At 54.0% G+C, this 22,384-nt stretch overlaps 1 protein-coding gene across 3 annotated transcripts in view; it reads right to left on the bottom strand.

Annotated features, from left to right (window-relative positions):
• The window catches only part of MVK (mevalonate kinase), a 130,805-nt gene that overhangs the window by 82,388 nt on the left and 26,033 nt on the right, over window positions 1–22,384 (bottom strand). For 2 of the 3 annotated variants that reach the window (XM_065568843.1, XM_065568844.1), the window contains exon 11: window positions 12,404–12,478. In XM_065568843.1, coding sequence (XP_065424915.1) covers window positions 12,404–12,478 — 75 coding nt within the window. Of the gene's footprint in view, window positions 1–12,359; window positions 12,479–22,384 lie in introns of those variants that run through there. The other variant, XM_065568847.1, reaches the window with a different exon arrangement.

Below are 22,384 nucleotides of genomic sequence, written 5' to 3'. Positions count from 1 at the left end.
TTTTTAAATTAAAGATCCCCCTGCAACCTTGGAAACCCTAACACAGGATGGGCAGATTTTCAAAAGAGCTCAGCTCCTGTTTAGGTACAAAAATGAGTGGCTAGATTTTCAGAAGACCTGACACTGGAAATTTTGATCCATATCTAGGTGGTTACATGGGAGCTGAACCCTTGTGAAAATCTGCCCTGTGTTTTATGTGCAGGAATACCGGGAAGTGAAACTGACTATAAATGGGAAGTGCAAATCAACATTCGGAGCCAAAAAGTTAGTGGACATGGTGAGAAGTGAATTTGATGTTCAGAAGTTCCATTTTAATCATCTAAGGAGTTATTGGTCACACAGGGAAGGAGATTATTTTTTATGAGTAAGATTTTGATCTTGACAGTGTCCCTTTAAACTAGCCTGCCAATAGAAGAAAGAAAATGAAAAGAAAAAGCTCTTCCAATGTAATCTGAACAAGAGAGGAAAACAACAAAGAGATGAGAACGGCCCTGATATTATTTGTATGTCTCTCTTAGTTAGCCTGTCTCCCAAACAGGAACCAGTAAGGATCTTTATCTTTTCCCATAAAAATAGATTTTGTGTGGATGAAAAGGCCCTGTTTATCTCAGATAAAAGAAGCACAGATGCTATTTGAACCCTGTGCATGGAAAGAGCTTTTCTCTGCTGAAGTCAAGCCTTCCAAAAGGTCTTAATGAGGGATGGCTGCACCTTTCTCACATCTGCTTGCTGCTGGTGGGGCACTTCCTTTTGAATCCCTTGCACAAAAAGTGTGAGTTCTTATCAAATGAGGCTTCCATTTGCTGAAGCAAGAAGCAAAGTGGAGAACAGTCAAAGAAAAGCAACAAAAACAATGAAGGGCCTGGAGGGACTGATTTAGGTTGAGTGAGAGCAAAACCCCAAATAACCTGCATTTGAGTGCTCAGGACCCAAAAGAAGTCCATGGGACGCCCTTAGTACCTCTGAAAATCAGACCCACAGTGAGCCAAATGCACCCACAATCTAACACAATGGACTTCATGATTGTACATGATCCATAATGGATAGCTAGGCTACGCAATATCCAAGTGGGTAAAGACATGATAACCATCGACAAATATCCAAAGGGCGTAACACAGCAAGGAGGGAGGAGAAGTCTTCAGCATGGACAAAGGGGACCCGACTAGGAGACATGGGGAGAAAGTGAGAAAAGGAAATGTTAGCTTAACTATCCAGGGGGCGGGGGAATTCCTTAGTAGTGAGCTCTGTTGAGCTGTGGAACAGACTTCCAAGCGAAGTGGTAGGGGCTCCATCACTGGAGTCATTTAAAACGGATATCGGCAAAGCACGAGCAAAAGTCCGGTAAGGAACAATGGTGCACTGGGATACAAACTAGACAGGACCCTCATAGGCCTTTACCGTCTATCATTTCTATGACGCCCACAGTGTGTGTTTAATCTAACCTGCTGGTCTTGCTGTTTGTAACCTGAACACGCCATGTAACAGGAGCCCTCCCAGCCAGTGCCAATTAGCAGGGTTTTTCTGCCCCATCTGAAGGACGAGGCCTAATCTCTAAAACACCACCAGCCTCTGTCTATTGAAACCGGGGCTCGTTCTCCTTTCATGGCTGAATGTTATTACTGCTAATTAAAAAAAGGAGAGCGAGAAGGAGAAAGAGCATTATAGTTGTTCTTGTCTAATTGCAACATTAGGGACATTATACTTCACACCTCCTCGGAGCAGTTGTCAAACTACTACATAATGTTCTCCTCTCGTGTTCACATCATCACCGGCGCGGGAACAGGAGATTTGCATCATATAATCAGCCACCATCAAAATCCTCAGACTGTCTGCAAAAAGAGCAACGACATGGATGGGGTGCATCTTACGGCGCCTGCAGCAAGGGAGGGGCATGGGCGTATTGTGTATTAGTCGGTGGTACAGAAGTACGTGTCTCTCTCTGTTTTATGGTTGCTCTTTCTGACGTGCCCCGGTCCCCTGCGATGCCTGCTGCATGTATTCATAGGGCATGGGAAAGCCTCCCAACTCAGCCCAGCGTTCCATCGCAGAGGCTATGCCAACTGTCCCACGTGCCTCAGCCCCATGCGATCCTGGCACAATCTAAGTGGCAAAAATGGGGGACCCCTGGCAAAAATGGGGGTCACTTGGCTTTTGCAAAATCAACTCCAAACCCAGGACTGCTGGCTCAGCTCCAGCCCCCACTGTGTCTCAGACCCACCCACAGCTCACCCGGGTGGAGAAGTGGCCACATAAATGACTCCTCTCTGGGCTCCTCTTACCCTACGCTGATTTCTTTCCCAAAGAGAGGCTCTCTTTTGTGGTAGGATTGTGGGGCCAGCTCCTGCAAAGTGAGATCCTGCAACCCACCTAAAATCAGAACAGCCCCTCACCACGGCCCAGAGCTCAGACGTGCTTTGAGGGTCTGGGAAGCTGAGTTGCTCCTTGTGGCGCTGCACATCTTGGCTTCGTCTAGAAGGAGAACAGCTGAAATGGGGCAGATGAGGGTCTACTCACAGGGTCTCCAATCTGGCCAGGACCAAGAAAGATTGGAGATCTCTTGGAGAGAAAGCCTGAACCCTGCTCCTGGGATTTACAGCCCTAAACGAGCCTCAGAGAAGCAGCCACGCTCCTCGGTGTCCATCTGAATCAAATGCTCCAAGTGGAGGTGGCCCTGAGGGGCACAGTCCACAATTGGAACTGGATCCAAACAAACTTAGGAGAAGTTTGGACCTGGGGGGAGGGGAAGGTTTGGATTCTGCCCAGTTGTAAGGTCCCCCCTACCTACCTCAGATGGGGGCTGTGAGACTTCGTTCGTTACAATTTGTAAAGTACTCTGAGGTCTCTGGAGCAAAGGGCTATAGTAATGCAATGGACAGGCTGGTCCTGGCTCCAATTCCAAAGGCAAAACTCCCATTGACGTCAAAGGAAGCAGGCTTGGGCCCTATATCATTATACTGGCCCCCTGCTAATTTGCTGCATACAAACTCCTGCTGCCTCGGCTACCGAGTCAATGACCCCAGGGCCTCCAGGTTTGCAGCAGCCAGAGGTGAGTCCCGGGGGCCTGCTCTGGCCCCCACTGTTGTCACGATGGCCAAGGGTCACTCCAGGCTCAGCCCAAGACTCTAGGCCCCACTAAGTGCATTTCACAGCACCACCCCCCGCCTAGGAAATCCCTGCCCAGCCTACATTAGGCTTGGAAATTCATCAGCCACATCCATCCACAGCATGCTCTGCGCCCATGACTTCCAAATCCTCTGTTGCAGCAGGCCCAACCTAGCTCCCACTGGCGTGCGTGGGACCTGGCTCGGGTCCTTAGAGCCTGGTGAGTGGCTAGCTGCCAGCTAGCACCACCACCCACAATAAAATCCCACCTGGGCAACACCCCAGTTCCAGTGGAGCAGGCAAGGATAGGACATACCCGGCTTCGGGACTAATTACACATGTGCTATAAGCTTCCGGCTGGCAAGTTCTGTCCAGAACACAGGCACAGATGCCTATGCAGGGGTACAAAATCCTGATCCGCTGCGAGATTGTGAGGAAATGGGATTGGAGAGGGGTAACAGTGGGGTCTCATGGTGCCCATTCCAGGGATCAGGTACTGGAAACGGATCCAAAATAGAGTCCGGCTGGCACAGAGCAGCCCGCCCATCGGTGTCTTTGCTTCTGTCAGTAGCACAGTTAGCTCCCTGCCTGACCTCGGCATTTCATGCAGGGTGTCAGCAGCAGGGGATCAGGTGCAGAGTCAGTGAGGCACTAGCACATTAGCGCATTTACCTAGCAAGCCACTGATCATGTGTCATCCGTGTAAAAATAAATCCAAGAGAGCATGTGACCTGCGCTGCCGGGGGGGGGGCCGGCTCCCCTCTGCGTGCATAGGGAAGGAAGGGGGCTCTCTCAGGACCCACCATTTCTGAGGAGTGAGGTCAGCTCCCCTCTTCACGCAGGGGGAAGGAAGGGGGCTCTCTCCGATGACAAATCTCTTCAGTCCTGCCACATTGTTTCGCCTGTACAAGGAGACGAAAAGTAACCATGTTGTGCTCTGAGACTGACGGGTGTTTCCTCTCTCCACAGCCCTGCTGGTGCAATAAACCCTTTCTGAAGCGAGATGTAACTTCAATATTTTATGGGGCTGCATATTTGAAACTTCCCTTGTCCATGTAAATGTATTTTTTTTCTATAATAACCTGGTTACCGGAATAGCTCATTAAAGGCACATTCCAGAAAACTCCAGTGTCCCGGGGATGTTCCCCTCCCAGCCTCCTGGGACAGTCACTGTTCAGGCTCCCACCTACACTTGCTGGATTGTAAACATTTCAATATTATTTCTGGTTTAAATCTCTTTTGTGTTTGTTTCTTTTAAACAGATGTTAGCTGCCTTCCATACCCGACCTCCCTGTGCCCTGAACAGCAGGGGCTGGAGAGGAGAGACGATGGTATTTCCTAGGTGCTGGAAATCAGGTCTGGTTTACTGGTCTGCGTCTGGGCGGTTTTAAAGTTGATCGTGAATTGGTTAAGGAGATTTGAATTTGAAAAGGAGACTGGACGACGCACAAGAGGACGTACTGCAGGGAGCAAGCCAGCGGCGTCTGGGGACTGACTGGCCTAAATAGATCTTTCCGAGCTTGGATTTCTCTGACTCTCTGCACACTGTGGTAAGAGGAGGGGATTCCTGAAATCGCCCCATGCTAGTGGATATCCTGAACGGTGCGATTCAGGAAGGACCGGCACGTTGCTGTGTAGGGTCTGATTCTACACACCTTACACCAGGGTGACCAGACGTCCCGATAAAATCGGGACCGTCCCAATTTTTAGGTGTTTGTCCCGCGTCCCAACCGATGTCGGGTCGGGACGCAATTTGTCCCGATATTTCACTCCGCCAGCTTTTTTTTTTTTCCTCTGCCGGCGGACACCCCCCCACCCCCGGTGTCCCGATATTTTCTTCCTCTCATCTGGTCACCCTACTTTGCACTGAGCGGCACGTACTACGGGATTACACCCACTGAACTTTGTCAGACTAGGGTGAGGAAGGGCTTTAATTCCAAGCCCAGGTCAGAGAGGGGAATCTAGTGGATTTCCAGCTCTGCGATGGTCTCACTGCGGGATCTTCAACAAGACACTTAACCTCTTTGTGCATCAGTCTCTTCCCTGGTCCAACAGGGGTAACAATATTCATCTGCCAACCACACCCCTCTCCTCCCCGGAGACTCCATATGGGGGCAGCCTGGCAGCACTCAGAGGGGAAAGCAGGGATCAGCTGTGCCCGTTGGGAGCCCGATCAGGACATGGCAGAGCTGGGCTGTGCCCCAGACCGGCTCCCCACACTGCAGAAGGAACCAAGGTGCATAATTCCCTCTTTCCCCTCCTCTCCCCATGCAGGACCAGCCTCCCCGGCCAGGGGGAGGAAGGCCTGGGGGCTTGCAGCTGTTTCCCCCCCTGGCCAGCCTGGAAGCACGAGGCAGTGACCGACGGCCTGAGGGGAGCTGAGCAATGCAGCACCGGAGCTCCCTGACGCTTTCTAATCTGCCACACTCGGCTTGGCGTGGGGAAAACAAACTGGCTCAGGGAAAGCCAAGCTGTTGATTTTGGGAGACACGCTTGGCGGCGGCAGCAGAGCGCCCGCGCTGGCTGTCATTTGTCTTGGGAGACGTGTGTCAGGCCAGGACCCAGGCGCGGCGTTATCGGAGCACATGAGACACCCCTCCCATGTGCTCAGTCCCAGCACAACGGCACAGTGTCCTCCGGCCCCTTGGGCTGCGATTGCCCACAGATGGCTGGCAAGGGCCTGCCCTGGGAGAACGGGAGGGCAGGGCCTAGTCCATGGAGACAGAGACTCTCACACTGCGTTTGACTGGATAATTACCTGACGCTCCTGTCTGAAGCTACAACACCCAGCCCCCGCTCCCTCCCCTCCACTCCCCTGGTGTCACGCCAGCCATTAGCAGCTGCCATCTTCAGAGTCCTTATGAACATCTACTTCCCTCCTGCTCCCACGCCCAGCCCCACCGGAACAGCGAGGAGTCCCATCGATAGGTGATTAATAACTGGCCTATGTGGGCCATCCAGCTAATGATCCCAGAAAGAGTGCGTTAGACAAACACATCATTAACGGGCCCGTTTGCTCCCTCCCAAAACACATCATTAACCTTGCAACACGAGCACTGTTGCAACCCTGTAACCACTTTCCCCGAGGAGCGCCCCAGACTGCCTGCTGGGGGAGTTCCTCTTGGCTGATCCCTGCCAACGGACCGCAACGGGTCCAGCAGCAAACAGACGGGCAAATCCATTGGCTGAGACGCAGAAGACACCAGAACTCCCCCAGGGACACAGACAGAGCAATGCCTTTCCCGCCTAGCATCTCACCGGCTGACTTGTTCCCGCCCACGCTCTGCCAGTCTAGCTGCCCAGTCGGGGTGGGCAATGGACGCTCAGAGGGGAAGAGGCGTCCCAAGGGGGTGGCAGAGTCTGTAATAGAAGCCAGGCCTCTCTATGCTCCAGCTGAACCGCCAGTGGTTGGGCGAGGGGCAGGGATCACCGGCTGACGGTCGAGGGCCTGTGTAATGATCATCAGGGCAAAACTCCCAGTGACTTCAATGAGGCCAGGACTTCCCCCTGAGATTATGAAACCTGGCTTGCAGTGTCCTGCTCTCCTCACTAGCTAGCCCTGCCTCCATCTGCGAGGCTGGTACCTGTCGGACTGAGGCTGACCTTTTGGTCGGGGTATTCTCCTCCTGGGAGCCTCTCTAGTTCCGGGGCCCTGGGAGCTGTCAGACACAGGGGCATGTGCCCACCCTGCCCTCAGCGGCGGTGCTTTTACGCTCTAAGAGCGTGTGGTTTTGCAAGCGAGAGATTTTAGAGGCGCCCGGATGCCAGGGTGAGATCCTAAGGCTGTGATGTGCACATGGCCCGGTTACTTCGAGAGGCAGTTCACCAGGGACAGGGTTCCTGCTGCAGAAAGCTCAGGCATTGGGCTTGCGTCCTTCGTGGGATCAGGTGGCAGCAGGAGCAGCCTAAGGGGGACTGAGCGTGGGCTGCGGGGTGGCAGCAGGGGTTGTAAGGAGCCCAGGGCCCAGGCCCAGAAGGAGCCCAGCGGCAGCAGAGCAGCTAAGCCTGAGACCCCAGAAACCTGGCACCTAACTGATTAACGAGCAGCCAGGAAATGACAAGCGAAGCCCTTTCTTCCCCTTAATTGCAGTAATAGAAGCCAAAGAGAAAGGTCGTGGACCTGACTCCGGCGCCTGGCCAAGCTAATTAGCTCCAAACCTGGCCCGAGTCCGCAAAGCTGCTGTTAATTCTGCAGAATGCTGCAAGCGGAGGACTCAGAACTTCCTCAGATCACCTGTCTGCCTCCAACTCTCCCCTCCGCACCGTGCTGTCCCCACATCCCTCCTCTCCAGCATCAGTCACCTCTGCCCCCCTCCTCCCCGAGAGCAACTTCCACTCCACTCCGGCTCCGCTCCCCGTTGGCCTCTGTTGTCGGGGACGGAGGGAGGGAGAAGCCCATGGATCAGTTTGTTCCCTCCCAAAACCTAGCTGGTCAACTGGAATCAGCTCCCAGGTGGCCCTAACCCGCTGTCCCACCACCAGCTCCCTCCAGCACCTCACTCTGAAGGGTTGAACAATTCCCCTAGCCTGCAAGAGAGCCCTGAGTCACACCCTAGCAGCCACTGACTGGGGACACAAAACCGGTTCTCTTCTCCCCACTGTGCTGGGTGGGAGCCAACTCCGATTCTAGAAACTCACAGCCGGCTGGCCTGGGCCAAGCCTGGGCCATCCCCCGGGGCAAGGGGCCGGGCGGCTGCTGGAAAGCAGTATGTCCAGGGAGCAGTGTTGGTGAGCACCCCTGGGCTCAGCCTGACGTGCAGGGCGTTCCTTCGGCGTGTGCCCATCCTGCCGCTCGAGGACACACCTGTACCTCGGCGGGGAAATAAAGATGAGTCACCACAGCCACGGCTGCACCTGACACTGCCGTTCCAAACCAGCACGGAGTGTGCTCTCGCACCCCGCCCAGCACCCACAGACCAACCCACACCCCGCCCAGCACCCACCGACCTGTCACACTCCACCCAACACACCCCGCCCAGCACCCACAAACCAACCCACGCCCCCAACACACCCCGCCCAGCACCCACAGACCTGTCACACTCCACCCAACACACCCTGCCCAGCACCCACAGACCAACCCACACCCCGCCCAGCACCCACAAACCAACCCACACCCCGCCCAGCACCCACCGACCAACCCACGCCCCGCCCAGCACCCACCGACCAACCCACGCCCTGCCCAGCACCCACAAACCAACCCACACCCCGCCCAGCACCCACAAACCAACCCACACCCCGCCCAGCACCCACCGACTTGTCACACTCCACCCAACACACCCTGCCCAGCACCCACAAACCAACCCACACCCCGCCCAGCACCCAGAGACCAACCCACACCCCGCCCAGCACCCACCGACCTGTCACACCCCGCCCAGCACCCACAAACCAACCCACACCCCACCCAGCACCCACAGACCTGTCACACTCCACCCAACACACCCTGCCCAGCACCCACAAACCTGTCACACTCCACCCAACACACCCTGCCCAGCACCCACAGACCTGTCACACTCCACCCAACACACCCTGCCCAGCACCCACAGACCTGTCACACTCCACCCAACACACCCCGCCCAGCACCCACAAACCAACCCACGCCCCGCCCAGCACCCACAGACCAACCCACACCCCGCCCAGCACACCCCGCCCAGCACCCACAGACCAACCCACACCCCGCCCAGCACCCACAAACCAACCCACGCCCCGCCCAGCACCCACAGACCAACCCACACCCCGCCCAACACACCCCGCCCAGCACCCACAGACCAACCCACGCCCCGCCCAGCACCCACAGACCAACCCACACCCCGCCCAGCACCCACAAACCAACCCACGCCCCGCCCAGCACCCACAAACCAACCCACGCCCCGCCCAGCACCCACGACCTGTCACACTCCACCCAACACCCACAGACCAACCCACACCCCGCCCAGCACCCACCGACCTGTCACACTCCACCCAACACACCCCGCCCAGCACCCACAGACCAACCCACACCCCCAACACACCCTGCCCAGCACCCACAGACCAACCCACACCCCCAACACACCCTGCCCAGCACCCACAGACCAACCCACACCCAGCACCCACAAACCAACCCACACCCCGCCCAGCACCCACCGACCTGTCACACTCCACCCAACACACCCCGCCCAGCACCCACAAACCAACCCACGCCCCCAACACACCCCGCCCAGCACCCACAGACCTGTCACACTCCACCCAACACACCCTGCCCAGCACCCACAGACCAACCCACACCCCGCCAGCACCCACCGACCTGTCACACTCCACCCAACACCCTCAGACCAACCCACACCCCGCCCAGCACCCACCGACCTGTCACAGTCCACCCAACACCCACAGACCAACCCACACCCCGCCCAGCACCCACCGACCTGTCACACTGCACCCAACACACCCTGCCCAGCACCCACAGACCAACCCACACCCCCAACACACCCTGCCCAACACCCACAGACCAACTCACACCCCGCCCAGCACCCACCGACCTGTCACACTCCACCCAACACCCACAGACCAACCCACACCCCGCCCAGCACCCACCGACCTGTCACACTCCACCCAACACACCCTGCCCAGCACCCACAGACCAACCCACACCCCCAACACACCCTGCCCAACACCCACAGACCAACCCACACCCCCAACACACCCTGCCCAACACCCACAGACCAACCCACACCCCGCCAGCACCCACCGACCTGTCACACTCCACCCAACACCCACAGACCAACCCACACCCCGCCCAGCACCCACCGACCTGTCACAGTCCACCCAACACCCACAGACCAACCCACACCCCGCCCAGCACCCACCTACCTGTCACACTCCACCCAACACACCCTGCCCAACACCCACAGACCAACCCACACCCCGCCCAGCACCCACCGACCTGTCACACTCCACCCAACACACCCTGCCCAACACCCACAGACCAACCCACACCCCGCCCAGCACCCACCGACCTGTCACACTCCACCCAAACACCCTGCCCAGCACCCACAGACCAACCCACACCCCCAACACACCCTGCCCAACACCCACAGACCAACCCACACCCCACCCAGCACCCACAGACCTGTCACACTCCACCCAACACACCCTGCCCAACACCCACAGACCAACCCACACCCCGCCCAGCACCCACCGACCTGTCACACTCCACCCAACACCCACAGACCAACCCACACCCCGCCCAGCACCCACCGACCTGTCACACTCCACCCAACACACCCTGCCCAGCACCCACAGACCAACCTACACCCTCAACACACCCTGCCCAACACCCACAGACCAACCCACACCCCACCCAGCACCCACGGACGTGTCACACTCCACCCAACACCCACAGACCAACCTGCACCCCACCCAGCACCCACAGACCTGTCACACTCCACCCAACACCCACAGACCAACCCACACCCCGCCCAGCACCCACACACCTGTCACGCCCAACCCAACACCCACAGACCAACCCACGGCCCCCAACACATCCCGCCCAGCACCCACAGACCAACCTACACCCCCCAACACACCCCACCCAGCACCCACAGATCAACCTACACACCCCACCCAGCACCCACAGACCTGACACACCCAGAGACTCGACACACCCTGCCCAGCACCCACAGACCTGGCCCATCCCGCCCAGCACCCACAGATCTGGCACACTCCATCCAACACCCACAGACCAACCCACACCCTGCCCAACACCCACAGACCTGACACACCCAGAGACCTGACACACCCTGCCCAGCACCCACAGACCCGACATATCCCGCCCAACACCCATAGACCAACCCACACACCCCCAGCACCCACAGACCTGACACACCCAGAGACCCGACACACCCTGCCCAGCACCCACAGACCCGACCCATCCTGCCCAGCACCCACAGACCAACCTACGCTCCCCAACACACCCCGTCCAGCACCTACAGACCAACCCACACCCTGCCCAGCACCCACAGACCAATCCACACCCCACCCAGCACCCACAGGCCTGACACACCCAGAGACCCAACACATCCTGCCCAGCACCCACAGACCCAGGACACCACACACAGCACACACAGCCCAATGCACCCTGCCCAGCACCCTCATGGACATGCACATCAAATACACAGACATGACAAACACAGGCACGTCCCTCAGACAATACCCAAGCGCACACACCGCCGCCCCTCCATCCCCAGATGATGTGATTTTCAGAAGTGCCCAGGGGTTGTGGTGCTCAGCCCCTCTGAAAATCCAGCCAACAGTGCACCCCCATGTAAATGCACACCCAGCAGCCCACACCCTAATGCACACATGGTCACACACAATGCAAAGACGCAGGAAATTGGCCAGCTGCTGCTGGGGGAATCCTCCATGGCTGTGGTGAGCCACAACGTGGAGGAGCAGCTGCAGAACCAGCCCATTCCCAGCAGAACAAAAAGGGGGTTTTCCAATTTCACTTTCAGCTTCGAGAATCTGAGCAAGCAAAATCCAGGGGCAAGCGGCCTGGTACCGCCCAGTGTAGGCAGGGTAAGGACAATGCCTGATGCCAGCCCCTCTCTGATGCCCTACTCCGCCCCGTGCTGCATGAATCATCCTTCCACGGCTGCCGCTTCAACAAGCCCTGTGTTTATCTCACAACAATAGCGACACTTGCAAGGTCAGCACTGAAATGAGAAAGTTCCCTTCCCTGGAACAAAAGGGAAAGAATTGATCTGCTCCTTCCACTTTAATTGCGTCTTCCAGGCTGTCTCACCCCCTGCAACAGAATTGCCTTGGCAGGAGAATCCACTGGCAGGCTGGCCCTGGGAACATCTATTTAAATCCAGCCCAGACAGGGGCTGACTGACAGCTGTCAATAGGTGCTTGGTGGCTGCCTCGTTGATGGGTCTCAGCCTGGTTTTTAGTGGACAGGCGTGTCCATATTTTCAGACCCACCAACGCGACTGGTGTCCAGAGCCCTACAGCTGATTGGGTGGCGGGGATTACTCCTGCCCTCACAGGTCAGGCTTGCAGCATATTGGCAGGGCAGGTGGAAGAGAAGACTTTGATCTCAAGGACCATCACCAAAAGCAAGAGAAAAACCCACGGAATTCCACCACAGTTTATCTGAACTCCCAGGCCTCCTGCGGGGGGCTGTCCACGGCAGGCAGATTTGTTCTAACTCATCATGATAATAATAAGTACGTGAAATGATGGAGCAAAGTCCCAGAGTTCAAACCCAGGCACCATGTTATTTTCTGTGCCGGATCTTAAATATATGGAGCAACGGAGAAAATACCTTGTGCAAAGCTTTGAGGTTTGTATCTGCCTTCCTCTTCCTCAGAATCATATACATTGCAACTTCTACATGCACCTATCAGAGAAAACAAACAGTTGGTTATTTCAGCGAAGAAAACCTTTCAAAGCCGAAATATCAGCCGGTTATTACTATGCAGCAGAGCGGGCATCCAGGCCTCGTGGAGCTGCTAATGTGGTTTATGTACTGGGGCTGTCAGATCCGTTTAGGAGAAGATGCATGTAGAAGCGAAAGACCGTGGCTTTTATTCTGACCTCTCCTGACCTTTCCCACTCCTTGACCTTTCCCGTGTCTCTCTCTGAAATGCCATGGAGCTCCTTGTGCTGTCGGATTAAATGTCACGAAAGGTGCAGCGCGCAGCTCCAGCGGCTCGGCCCCGCCTGGCTCCCTAGGTGCTCTCAGGGGAGGTTTCGGCAGCTCTCTGGGCCGGTCGCACCGAGGGGTCGAGGGAATGAACAGCCCTATTGTTATGGCCTGTTCCATGCAGCCTCGCCAAATGCTCTGAAAGCCCCATGCTACAGAGGGGCAGCGACTCACCCATGGTCACCCAGACCAGTCACAGAGGTGGGAGTTACTATTTCTATTTGTATTAGCATAGTCTGGGTCCCATCATGGACCAGGACCCCATTGTGCTAGGCCCTGAGCCCAAAGAGCATCCAGTGTCCGTGTGACAAGAGAGAGCAGTGACTACCAACAGAGATCGGCTACAGGAGCACTGGGAAAGGTGAGAATGGGAGCCAGCCCTCCCTCCACATCCTGGTACCTTATCCACAAGCCTGTCCTTCCCGCTGCACAAGGAAGACACGTGGGGACCGAGGAGGAGCGAGGGGAAAGGAGCAAGGAGAGGGAGAATAGATAAATGGAGGCAGAGCAGGACTGAGGATAGGAGGCTGGTTCGGGGAGAATGGGGGGGCAATTAGAAAAATTCCCAGGACTCCTGGGTTCTCAGGGAGTGTCCCCATGTGTAAGAGATTGGGGTATAATGACACTGAGTGCCTGAACCAGCACTGAGTGTGCTCTCACACCCCACCCAGCACCCACAGACTCGACACACCCCACCCAGCACCCAGAGACCCGACACGCCTCGCCCGGCACCCACAGACCCGACACGCCTCACCCGGCATGCCCCGCCCGGCACCCACAGACCCGACGCGCCCCGCCCGGCACCCAAGACCCGACATGCCTAGCCCAGCATGCCCCACCCGGCACCGACAGACCCGACGCACCCCGCCCGGCACCCACAGACCCGACATGCCTCGCCCAGCACGCCCCACCCGGCACCCACAGACCCGACGTGCCCCGCCCGGCACCCACAGACCCGACGCACCCCGCCCGGCACCCACAGACCTGACGCGCCCTGCCTGGCACCCACAGACCCGACGCGCCCCGCCCGGCACGCCCCGCCCAGCACCCACAGACCTGACGCGCCCCGTCAGCGTTGTGGGATGGCAGAGGAGTTGGGGATGTCAGGAACAGGGCTCAGAAACCCTGGGGAGAGCAGCGCTGGGGGAGCGCAAAGGGTCATGGCTCTCTGAGCACCGGAGTGCCCGCAAGGATTAGCTGTGCGGAGGCAGGAGGCGACTCGAGGGAGCAGCTCCCGCCCTGAGCCCTGAAATCGCAGGCGCTGAGGAAACATCTCTCCCAGGCTCCCAGGGAGCCAGCTGTTCCGTCTGGCTCTCAGGGCCCCGGCTCCAGGGGAGGCGGGAAGAGCAGCCCTCGGCTCTCGTCACCTCACCGCTGCGCAAGAGCCAGACGCGGGGGGTCTAGGGGGCATTAGCTTTGCTCGGCTGACTGTAAACGTTTCGGCGGAATTGACTGTGTATTCAGGCACTTTCAAACACAAGTAATCTTCATCTGGGAGACGGAAAGTGAAATATGTTATTGCCGGCCGCAGTAAATTACCCGTGCCAGCCCTCGCGTATAAAACATTACAGTTGCTGCCCAGTGCACTTACTTCCCCTTGCTGTCTACCTCCCTCGATAAATTACAAAACAAATGGCTGCTGGTCATCGCGAGGCAGTGGTGAGGCCAGGCAGAATCGCGCCGCCGGCGGCAGCAGCAGCTCAGGGTTAGCACAGGAACCTGCGGGTTTATTTACGGCAGGGCGGCACTCAGCCTGCCGGACGGCTCCATAGGAGAGGTCTGCGTAAGGACTTGGGAGCACCATTACAAGGCAGAAGGCTGGGAATGGGGATCTGGGGCGTCTCACCTCTAGGTCACTGGCTCAAACCCCAGGCAGGGTGGGAGGAAGGACTAACCCTGCAGCTCTAGGCTGACCTGGGGGGATCCCCATTGGCTGCGACCCAAGAGGAAAGCTGCAAGTGAGACGATATCTGCAAACTCCCCCTGAGCTCTGGGAGCTGGGTGGGTGGCCTTTATGTAAGGCTATCGCTGCTGGCAAGATGCTGCCTTATTAATTAACCCATTACTCATTATGAAAATAGGCTCATTGCAGTTACATACCCAATCACACCACTAGTCCATACAGCCTCATATCCAGCCACACCTGTGCCATACGAGCTCAGACTACTGGTCCATATGGCCCACTATCACCCCTCCTCCCATACCTTATCAGATCGTAAGTCCATCTAGTCTGATATCCTGCCTCTTGCCATACACACCCAGACCACTGCTCCATACCGTCTGGCTGTCTCATCAGCTCAGACGACTGATTCATCAAGTACGGAGTTGTCTGGTAGTGGAAAATACCCAATGTTTTAGATGCAGGTAGAAACAGCCCCAACAATGCACCTAGCCAACTGCACAGTCCTATACCAAGTCAGCCGAACCTTCCAAAATGTCTTAAATTGGAGAAAATGGTCCCAGGAAAAATGTCCTTTGAAACCTCGCTCCCGCAGCACAGGATACAAACGGTCCCACTAACATTTCCAATTTGCTTTTTGTGCATGTTTGCTTAATATCTAAATAGATCCTTTTCGTTCACTGGGTCCAGAAAAGCTAATGAGCTGTTATAATGGATGGGGTTCATTCAAGTGAAAACTGCGACAGGAAGCCAGGAGGAGAACAAACAGCTACGTCTAATTTTTTTCAGGGAAGGCCTTTAGAAAAAAATAAATAAATACATTCCTGCAACTTTAACAATCATTGTGTTGGATTTGGGAGATGTTATTCCTAGTGACAGACAAGGGCAATTATCTGCTATCCGCCAGCAGTTTTAGCCTAATTTCATTACTGCTGTGCAATTCTTCCTGAGCCACTAGTCTATCAATGTCTCACAGAAAGGATTAGCCGGCACTTTCTTCATCTTCAAATGAATTTTAGCTGTCATGCCCTTGATGAATAGAACAGGGAGGACTACTAACCTAGGTGAGGAAGCATGTCTGCCTGCCTGCCTGCCTGGGAATCTAGGCAAAAGCAAATAAAACACCAAAGCAGCTGGGGGAAATGGGATGCCCCTGCTTCAGAGGTGCCCAAAATGGAGCTCTTATCCGCAGCTGCCCACGCTGAATAGGACACACCGGGAGATACTAAAGTATCTATTCCCCCTGGTGTGCATGTCTCATACACCTCTCTCCATCAGTCTATACACAGACACTATATGCATGGGTGTGCATGTATATCCATCTAAAATCCATATGCATATATACGATCTAGATTGTATGCACACACGTCAGCCTTGCGAAACTGTCACGAGAAGTCACCAGCCCATGCACACGAGCTTACCCACCCATACCACCACGACCATGAAAAATGAAGATGTTGTGGTACTTGTCTGTCAACAGACCCTACCCAGCCAGGTGGGCAAACAGCATTCTGCAGGGCTTATCTGTGCATGTGCATTGGAGACCTTACTTGATGCTCGAAGGAGGAGATTTTTCGGAGACAGAAATGGCTCCTAACACCCACTGATTATGACACATAAATTACATATATATTAGGTTTCATTTTCTTATTTCTAATGTTGTCCCTGGAGACAGGAGCAATCTGACCATTCGCCTAGGAGTTCTAATCCCAGCTCTGACACTGACTTGCTGTGTGAGCTGTGGGCAATTCACTTAATGTCTTTGTGCTCAGTTTCCCCTATTGTAAAGCAGGGATAATATTATTTACCTACCGCATATGGGTGTGTTGAAGCTTCTTTAGTTAATGCTGGCCTGAGGCGTGGATGAACAGTACATAGTCTATTCTTCAGAGACCAAATTTAGGAATTGGGCCACAATCTCTCTAAACTGGTGTATCAGCGGTAGGCCTGTGCATGGCTTCTCCAATGGATTAAGAAGACAGCATCTATAATATGATGAAACAATGAGCAAACCATCTCTCTCCTCCCCAGGAGATGTTTATCTGTCAATCTAGGCCACTTTGGAATACATTAAAGCAATTGAAACTTCAGAAGCTGAAACCAAAAGACGTTGCCTGGATAGCCGTCTGGGTGACATCATGGCAGGAGGACCTGACATGCCACTTCCAGATGGAAGAAGAGTCTCAAGGGCTGACCCGCTGCAGCCACACTGGCCCCTGGCTCACACCAGGGAACCTAGTAGACAACATACCAAATAATGTGACGTTCAAGGTGATTTTCCCTCAGTGCAGGGAGGCAGGGTTGTGTCACAGACAAGTTGGCCGGTCACCATTAACGCTAGGTGGAGCGGGCACCCTTGTCCCTGGCCGCGCTCAGAGCTAAGAACATCACGAGGGTTACTACACTTTCGAACACGACGAGTTTTCCCAGGGTCGACAGAGGCACAATGGGGACTGGTTTCTGCACATCCTCAGCGGTGCAGCCAGTCCCTGCTCACTCACCTTCCGCACCCGAGCAGCCCCAATGGGCCTGATTCTGGTCTTTGTTACACCCGAGTAAATCAGATAAAACTCTGTTGGCGTGGTGTACGACCGCTGCTGGTGAGCACAGAATCAGGGGCAACAGGCACTGGCTACTGACGTAGTCTGGGTACAAGATCCAGCCCCGGGGGAAAGTGCTGCTGTACAAATGGACCTTTGGACTCTAGAAGGCAGCCAGAATGGGGAAGGTGCAAAGATGCCAGTGCAGGTGGGACTTTGCTTTGGCCAAGCTCTGTATCCAGGGACAGGGAACTTAAATCCAGTGACTATAACATCTGGAGGTTGTAGTCAGCCTGTCCATTCTGTGCCACGGCTTTGGCAGGTGCCTTGGCTCTGTGAGGCTCTGCCTTGCCCTGTGCTGAGCTGTGGAGTGGAAATCTGAACCTCCCACTCTGCAGCTAGACTAAAACTATTTTAAATCTTAATAATGCCAGACAACTAGAAACTGCCACTAAGCAAATAGGCACACAGGTGATCAATACAAGCACGGGACTACATGAACAAGGCGAGCAGAGGGGGTGATTTGCAGCAGCCTCTGTGACATTCAGAGGGTTTTTCTTTTGCTCTAAGTAGATGCCAGGAGGTTATATTATGTTTAGAGAACCAAGGTATCTAAATTAGATGGGCCTTCAGGCAGGATTAGGGCAAATGGTCACCCTCACGGTGATCCAGAAGCAATAACCCTCTTCATACGAAGACAGCAATGCTTGTTTACCTTCTGCACGTCACCCTGAGCTCTAGGCTATGGAGGAGTCGGGGATTCTGTCCCCCACCACATTTCTGATGGCCCAGAATCAAATCTGCGAGAGCTTCCTTCTAAAACCCATGCCTGGCCCTTCCCCAATCTCCATTCTAGGTGTGCCCAAGCCCAGGGGAATGCAGGATGGGGGTATTTACACAGTGCAGCAGCAGCAAGTCAATACAAAGCACTTTGCTAATTTATCTTCCCCGAATAATTGTGGGAAATCATTTATTTCATCAGCACCGAGCAAATGACCGGCTGACCCAGCCCCTCCCCCAGTTCTGGGAAGCCCTGTGCTCTGGAAGAAGGAACTGGTTTGGTTTTTATGCCTGGGTGTTCAGAAGCGGAGCCCAGGGTGGGGGAAGAAATGCTATTTTCCCTCTGCATGAATGTATGTTACGCCCGTGTTAAATGGACACAAACGACCCAAAGCACGGATCTCATGCCCCATCCATTGGTTAGGCTCTGCACACGGCTCATTTAGAAAATTAAAACAAGTCAGGTCAGGATGTGGCCTCCCCAAAACCCAACGCACCTTTGCCCGTGCAGACTGACACAGCGCAGCCAATACCCATGCTGACCCAGGGGCTGCCGATCACTCAGTTGTCTTGGGCTTGATCCCGCGGGGCACTAAGCGAGGGTGCTCGCTTTGCAGGAGTGGGCTCCTGGCTTGGGAGAGCAACCAGTGCCCATCAACCATTCCCAGTGCTTCCCCAAATGCTTTCGGAGCTGGGAGTGCCAGGCCCATTTGTCATGGCAAGCGAGGGCATGGGGGGGGAATAGCACAGATTGGTCACCGTGAAACAAGAGTCACAGATTTGTGGCAGCAACAGATCGTGAGCGCAGGATTGAGTGTTTTGTTGGGTTGGCATATGGTGATATGCCACTCAGCCACTGCGCCCCCAAACTGTGCATACCCAGACCCCTTATGGGCCTTGTCTCGTCTTTGTAACATTTACTTGCCAGGCTGAGCTAGCATGGACTGGGACCAGCCTTCCCCCATGACCCCAGCAATTTCTGGAGAATTTAATCTTCCATTAAAAAAAAAAAATTTACAAAACTCTAAGTTTCTAGCCCTTCTGGCTGTGAAGAAATCCTTCTGAACAGAACACAAACCTGCCAGAGGTGCAGCTACAGAAACAATCTTCAGAAGAGATGCAAACATTCATTCACTACAATGGTATGTTGACTCTGAAGCTTAATGACAACAACATATGTGTTGTGCATTATATTACTGTGAATCATTTTAAAAGCTAGCCTGGAGTGACAGGCGATGATCAAGCAGAGAGCCACCGTTTCTGCCCCAACCCAGCTCACCAGGATCCTAGTTGCTCTGTAAGTGTTTAAAAACGATCTCACGATTGGCCAAATCCCTGTGCAGCTCCACGGGTGGGAGCAATTGTGGGAGTGTTTGTGCACACGGTGCTCCGGGTGTTTTCACCACTGGCTGCAGTAGTGTTAGACCAATGGGGAGACAGTTTCCCACAATTCCCAACACAAAGGCAGACTATGAGTGAGCCCTGCCCAGAATTTACCAGTCTCTTCCATCTCTAAGGTATCCCTCTCGCCCAGTCTCCTAGTCACAACAGGCTCCTTCCCTGCAGCACTTTGTAGTGCTTTGTTCAACTTTGGCTAATGCCACAAAGCTCCCAATGCCTCACTGCCTGGCCAGAGAGGTGAACTCAATTCCCATCGTTTTGGGGATCAATGTTACAACCTTCATAGGTTTGGGGTTGTTTTCTTAAATCTTAATTCCCAGTCATCAGGTACTCCTTGTAGAATATTTTAGCAGCTCTAATGCAATTTCTTAGCCTCTCTGAAATAGCATTTTAATCTAACCTAGCTTCACTGTATACCTGCTCCTAATAAACCTCTGCGACTTTAATGAACTAAATAGCAAATTACTTTTTTATTCAAGAATGAAATTTCATCATATTCATAATTCATATTTTATTTCAGACATCTGCTGCTGATTACATTACATTTAACTAAAATTAGATGATGCTCAGAATGTAATTAAGCCCCTGCCAAATTCTCTGGCCCACCAATACCAGTCTTGCTCAGCGGGGGCCGTTTGCAGCCTAATATGTAATTAGGAGCTATTTTCTAGCTGTTTTTAAAGTCTGAAAATTAGCTGCCTTTATTAATCACACAGACAAATATAAAGCAGAGCCAACGCTTGCTGAAATTTCTAAAAAGGATTTTTTTTTAATTATACACCACATAGTGCTGAGACTCATTTTGAATGTTGATTTGTTGTGCACTGACATTTTGACAACTAGTTCTCAATTTGTCTGTCGTAGTTAGGCAACAACAAAGCCGACAGTAATACTTAACTTTCAAAACCTTCAGTGCGCCAGGAGGGGAAAGGGAGAAAAAAAAAAATCTGCTTTGTACAAATGTTTAGTTCCTCGGGAGCTGGCAAGGCCGCGTCATGCTGCTCCCTCTCCCGGAGAGGACGGGCTGGGCCAGGGAAAGGAACTGAGGGGAAAGGCAGGTCTGCCTCAGCCCAGACGGATCTTCTTCCCCTTGGCTTATACTCTTGGTATTAAGAACATTTGGGAAATTTCAGGTGCCCTGCAAGGGAGCCAGTCGACCAGGACAATACTCCTGCCCGAAGAAAACACCATCTCTCCCATGCACCAGCTTCCTAGCTGGAGTGTTACTGCGCAGGCCTTTGCCGCTGCAGGGCCTGGCCCGACTGAGCTCAGCTGGGCCAGCTCTCACTGACAGCTTTGCAGGCAAACCAGAGAGCCCCACGGGGCGAAGGGGCAGCGGGTGGCTTTTCAGCCGCGCTGCGACTCGGGCTGCGTAGAGCCAGCGCTCACCCAGGCACAGAGCACCGCTCTCAGGGCTCTCCTGTGTCCTGCTCAAGACAGTGGAAGGGAGAGTTTGTTTGGCTGCAGGAAACTGACCTGGTCTCATTTTCTGCAGGCAAACTCCCAGAGCCAAGGGCTAGAGAAGAAAGCAGGTGATCAGGTCACCCAGGCTCTGCTCCCTAGTGGAGGATTGTTCCTACGACTCCCAGGGCAGGGACTTTTTCTCAGATATGTAGGAGTGGATGGATCAGATTTATGTTGGTAAATGTCTATTTCACCCAGACAGCCAAAAAATATCCCCAGACGACATAGTGCGAAAAACGCTGCTTGAGAACAAACCACTGTTGGAGTTGAGGCTATTTACTTTGTCGACATCGTGTGTCAAAACAGACAATTTGTGTTTTAATGGTTATAAGGCTTTCACTTTTTGAATCTAAGCAGCTACTGTCATTAGACAATTACTGTTTGCCCCCCCAAATTCATTTCCCACCACTGCAAAAATTAAATAAACTTTAAAAACCTGCTTAAAAATAAACATCAATATTATCCATCAAAATTCTGCCAAGTCTACCTATGTGTCTGCATAGTCCCCTGCAAAGACCGGTGTGATGTATCTGCTAATGCTTTGTCCCGTATCCCCCTGGAGAGCAGAGCCGATGGCACAGTCCTGCCCCAGCACTACATGACTGAACAGAAATTAGAGCTAGAGAAGTTTAGTATTTACTATGGAGGTGGACCCTACAGAGCAGGGGTAGGCAACCTATGGCATGCGTGCCAAAGGCGGAACGCGAGCTGATTTTCAGTGGCACTCACACTGCCTGGGTCCTGGCCACTGGTCCGGGGGGCTCTGCATTTTAATTTAAATTAAATGAAGCTTAAACATTTTAAAAACCTTATTTACTTTACATACAACAATAGTTTAGTTATATATTATAGACTTATAGAAAGAGACCTTCTAAAAACGTTAACATGTATTCCTGGCACGCCAAACCTTAAATCAGAGTGAATCAATGAAGACTCGGCACACCACTTCTGAAAGGTTGCCGACCCCTGCTACAGAGAGTCCTAGAAATGCTGGGCTGACCTCTACAGGTCTTCCAGTCCACCCGCCCCAGGCTGAGACAGGGCCAAGTAAACCAGGTGCTTCCTGACAGGGATTTGTCCAAACTGTTCTTAAAAATCTCCACTGATGGCGATTCCACAACTGCCCATTGCTGACTGCACTAGCCAACCCTAGGAATTGCTGCCTAGGGGACAGAAGGTGGCAGGCACGGCCCAGTTTAGGACAGGAAGTGAAGACGACTGCAACCAGCTGAAACACCAGGGGGATTGAGCGAGGCCCATTCTGCTCCACAGCACACTGATCCCGTGATGCCGGATTACATAAAAATGTGGGTTTCACGGAATCATTTTTGAGAGTGGGGATGTCAGACTTTTGGATCAGGCCCCATGAGAGTCCACTTACGTTCACCATCGTTGGCTAGCGCTAGAGACAGGAGCATGGTCAGTAGCAGCCAGTGCAGGGGAAATTCCCTGGCTGCTCACTCCTCCCAGCTTGCCTAAGGGCACTGGGACCTGCAGGAAGCCTAGGGGCTGCGG

This window comes from Chrysemys picta, chromosome 15, assembly GCF_011386835.1.
Source record: "Chrysemys picta bellii isolate R12L10 chromosome 15, ASM1138683v2, whole genome shotgun sequence".
Classification (NCBI taxonomy): Eukaryota; Metazoa; Chordata; order Testudines; family Emydidae; genus Chrysemys; species Chrysemys picta.
Note: the sequence above shows the minus strand (reverse complement) of the source record. Positions and strands in the feature narration are given on the sequence as shown.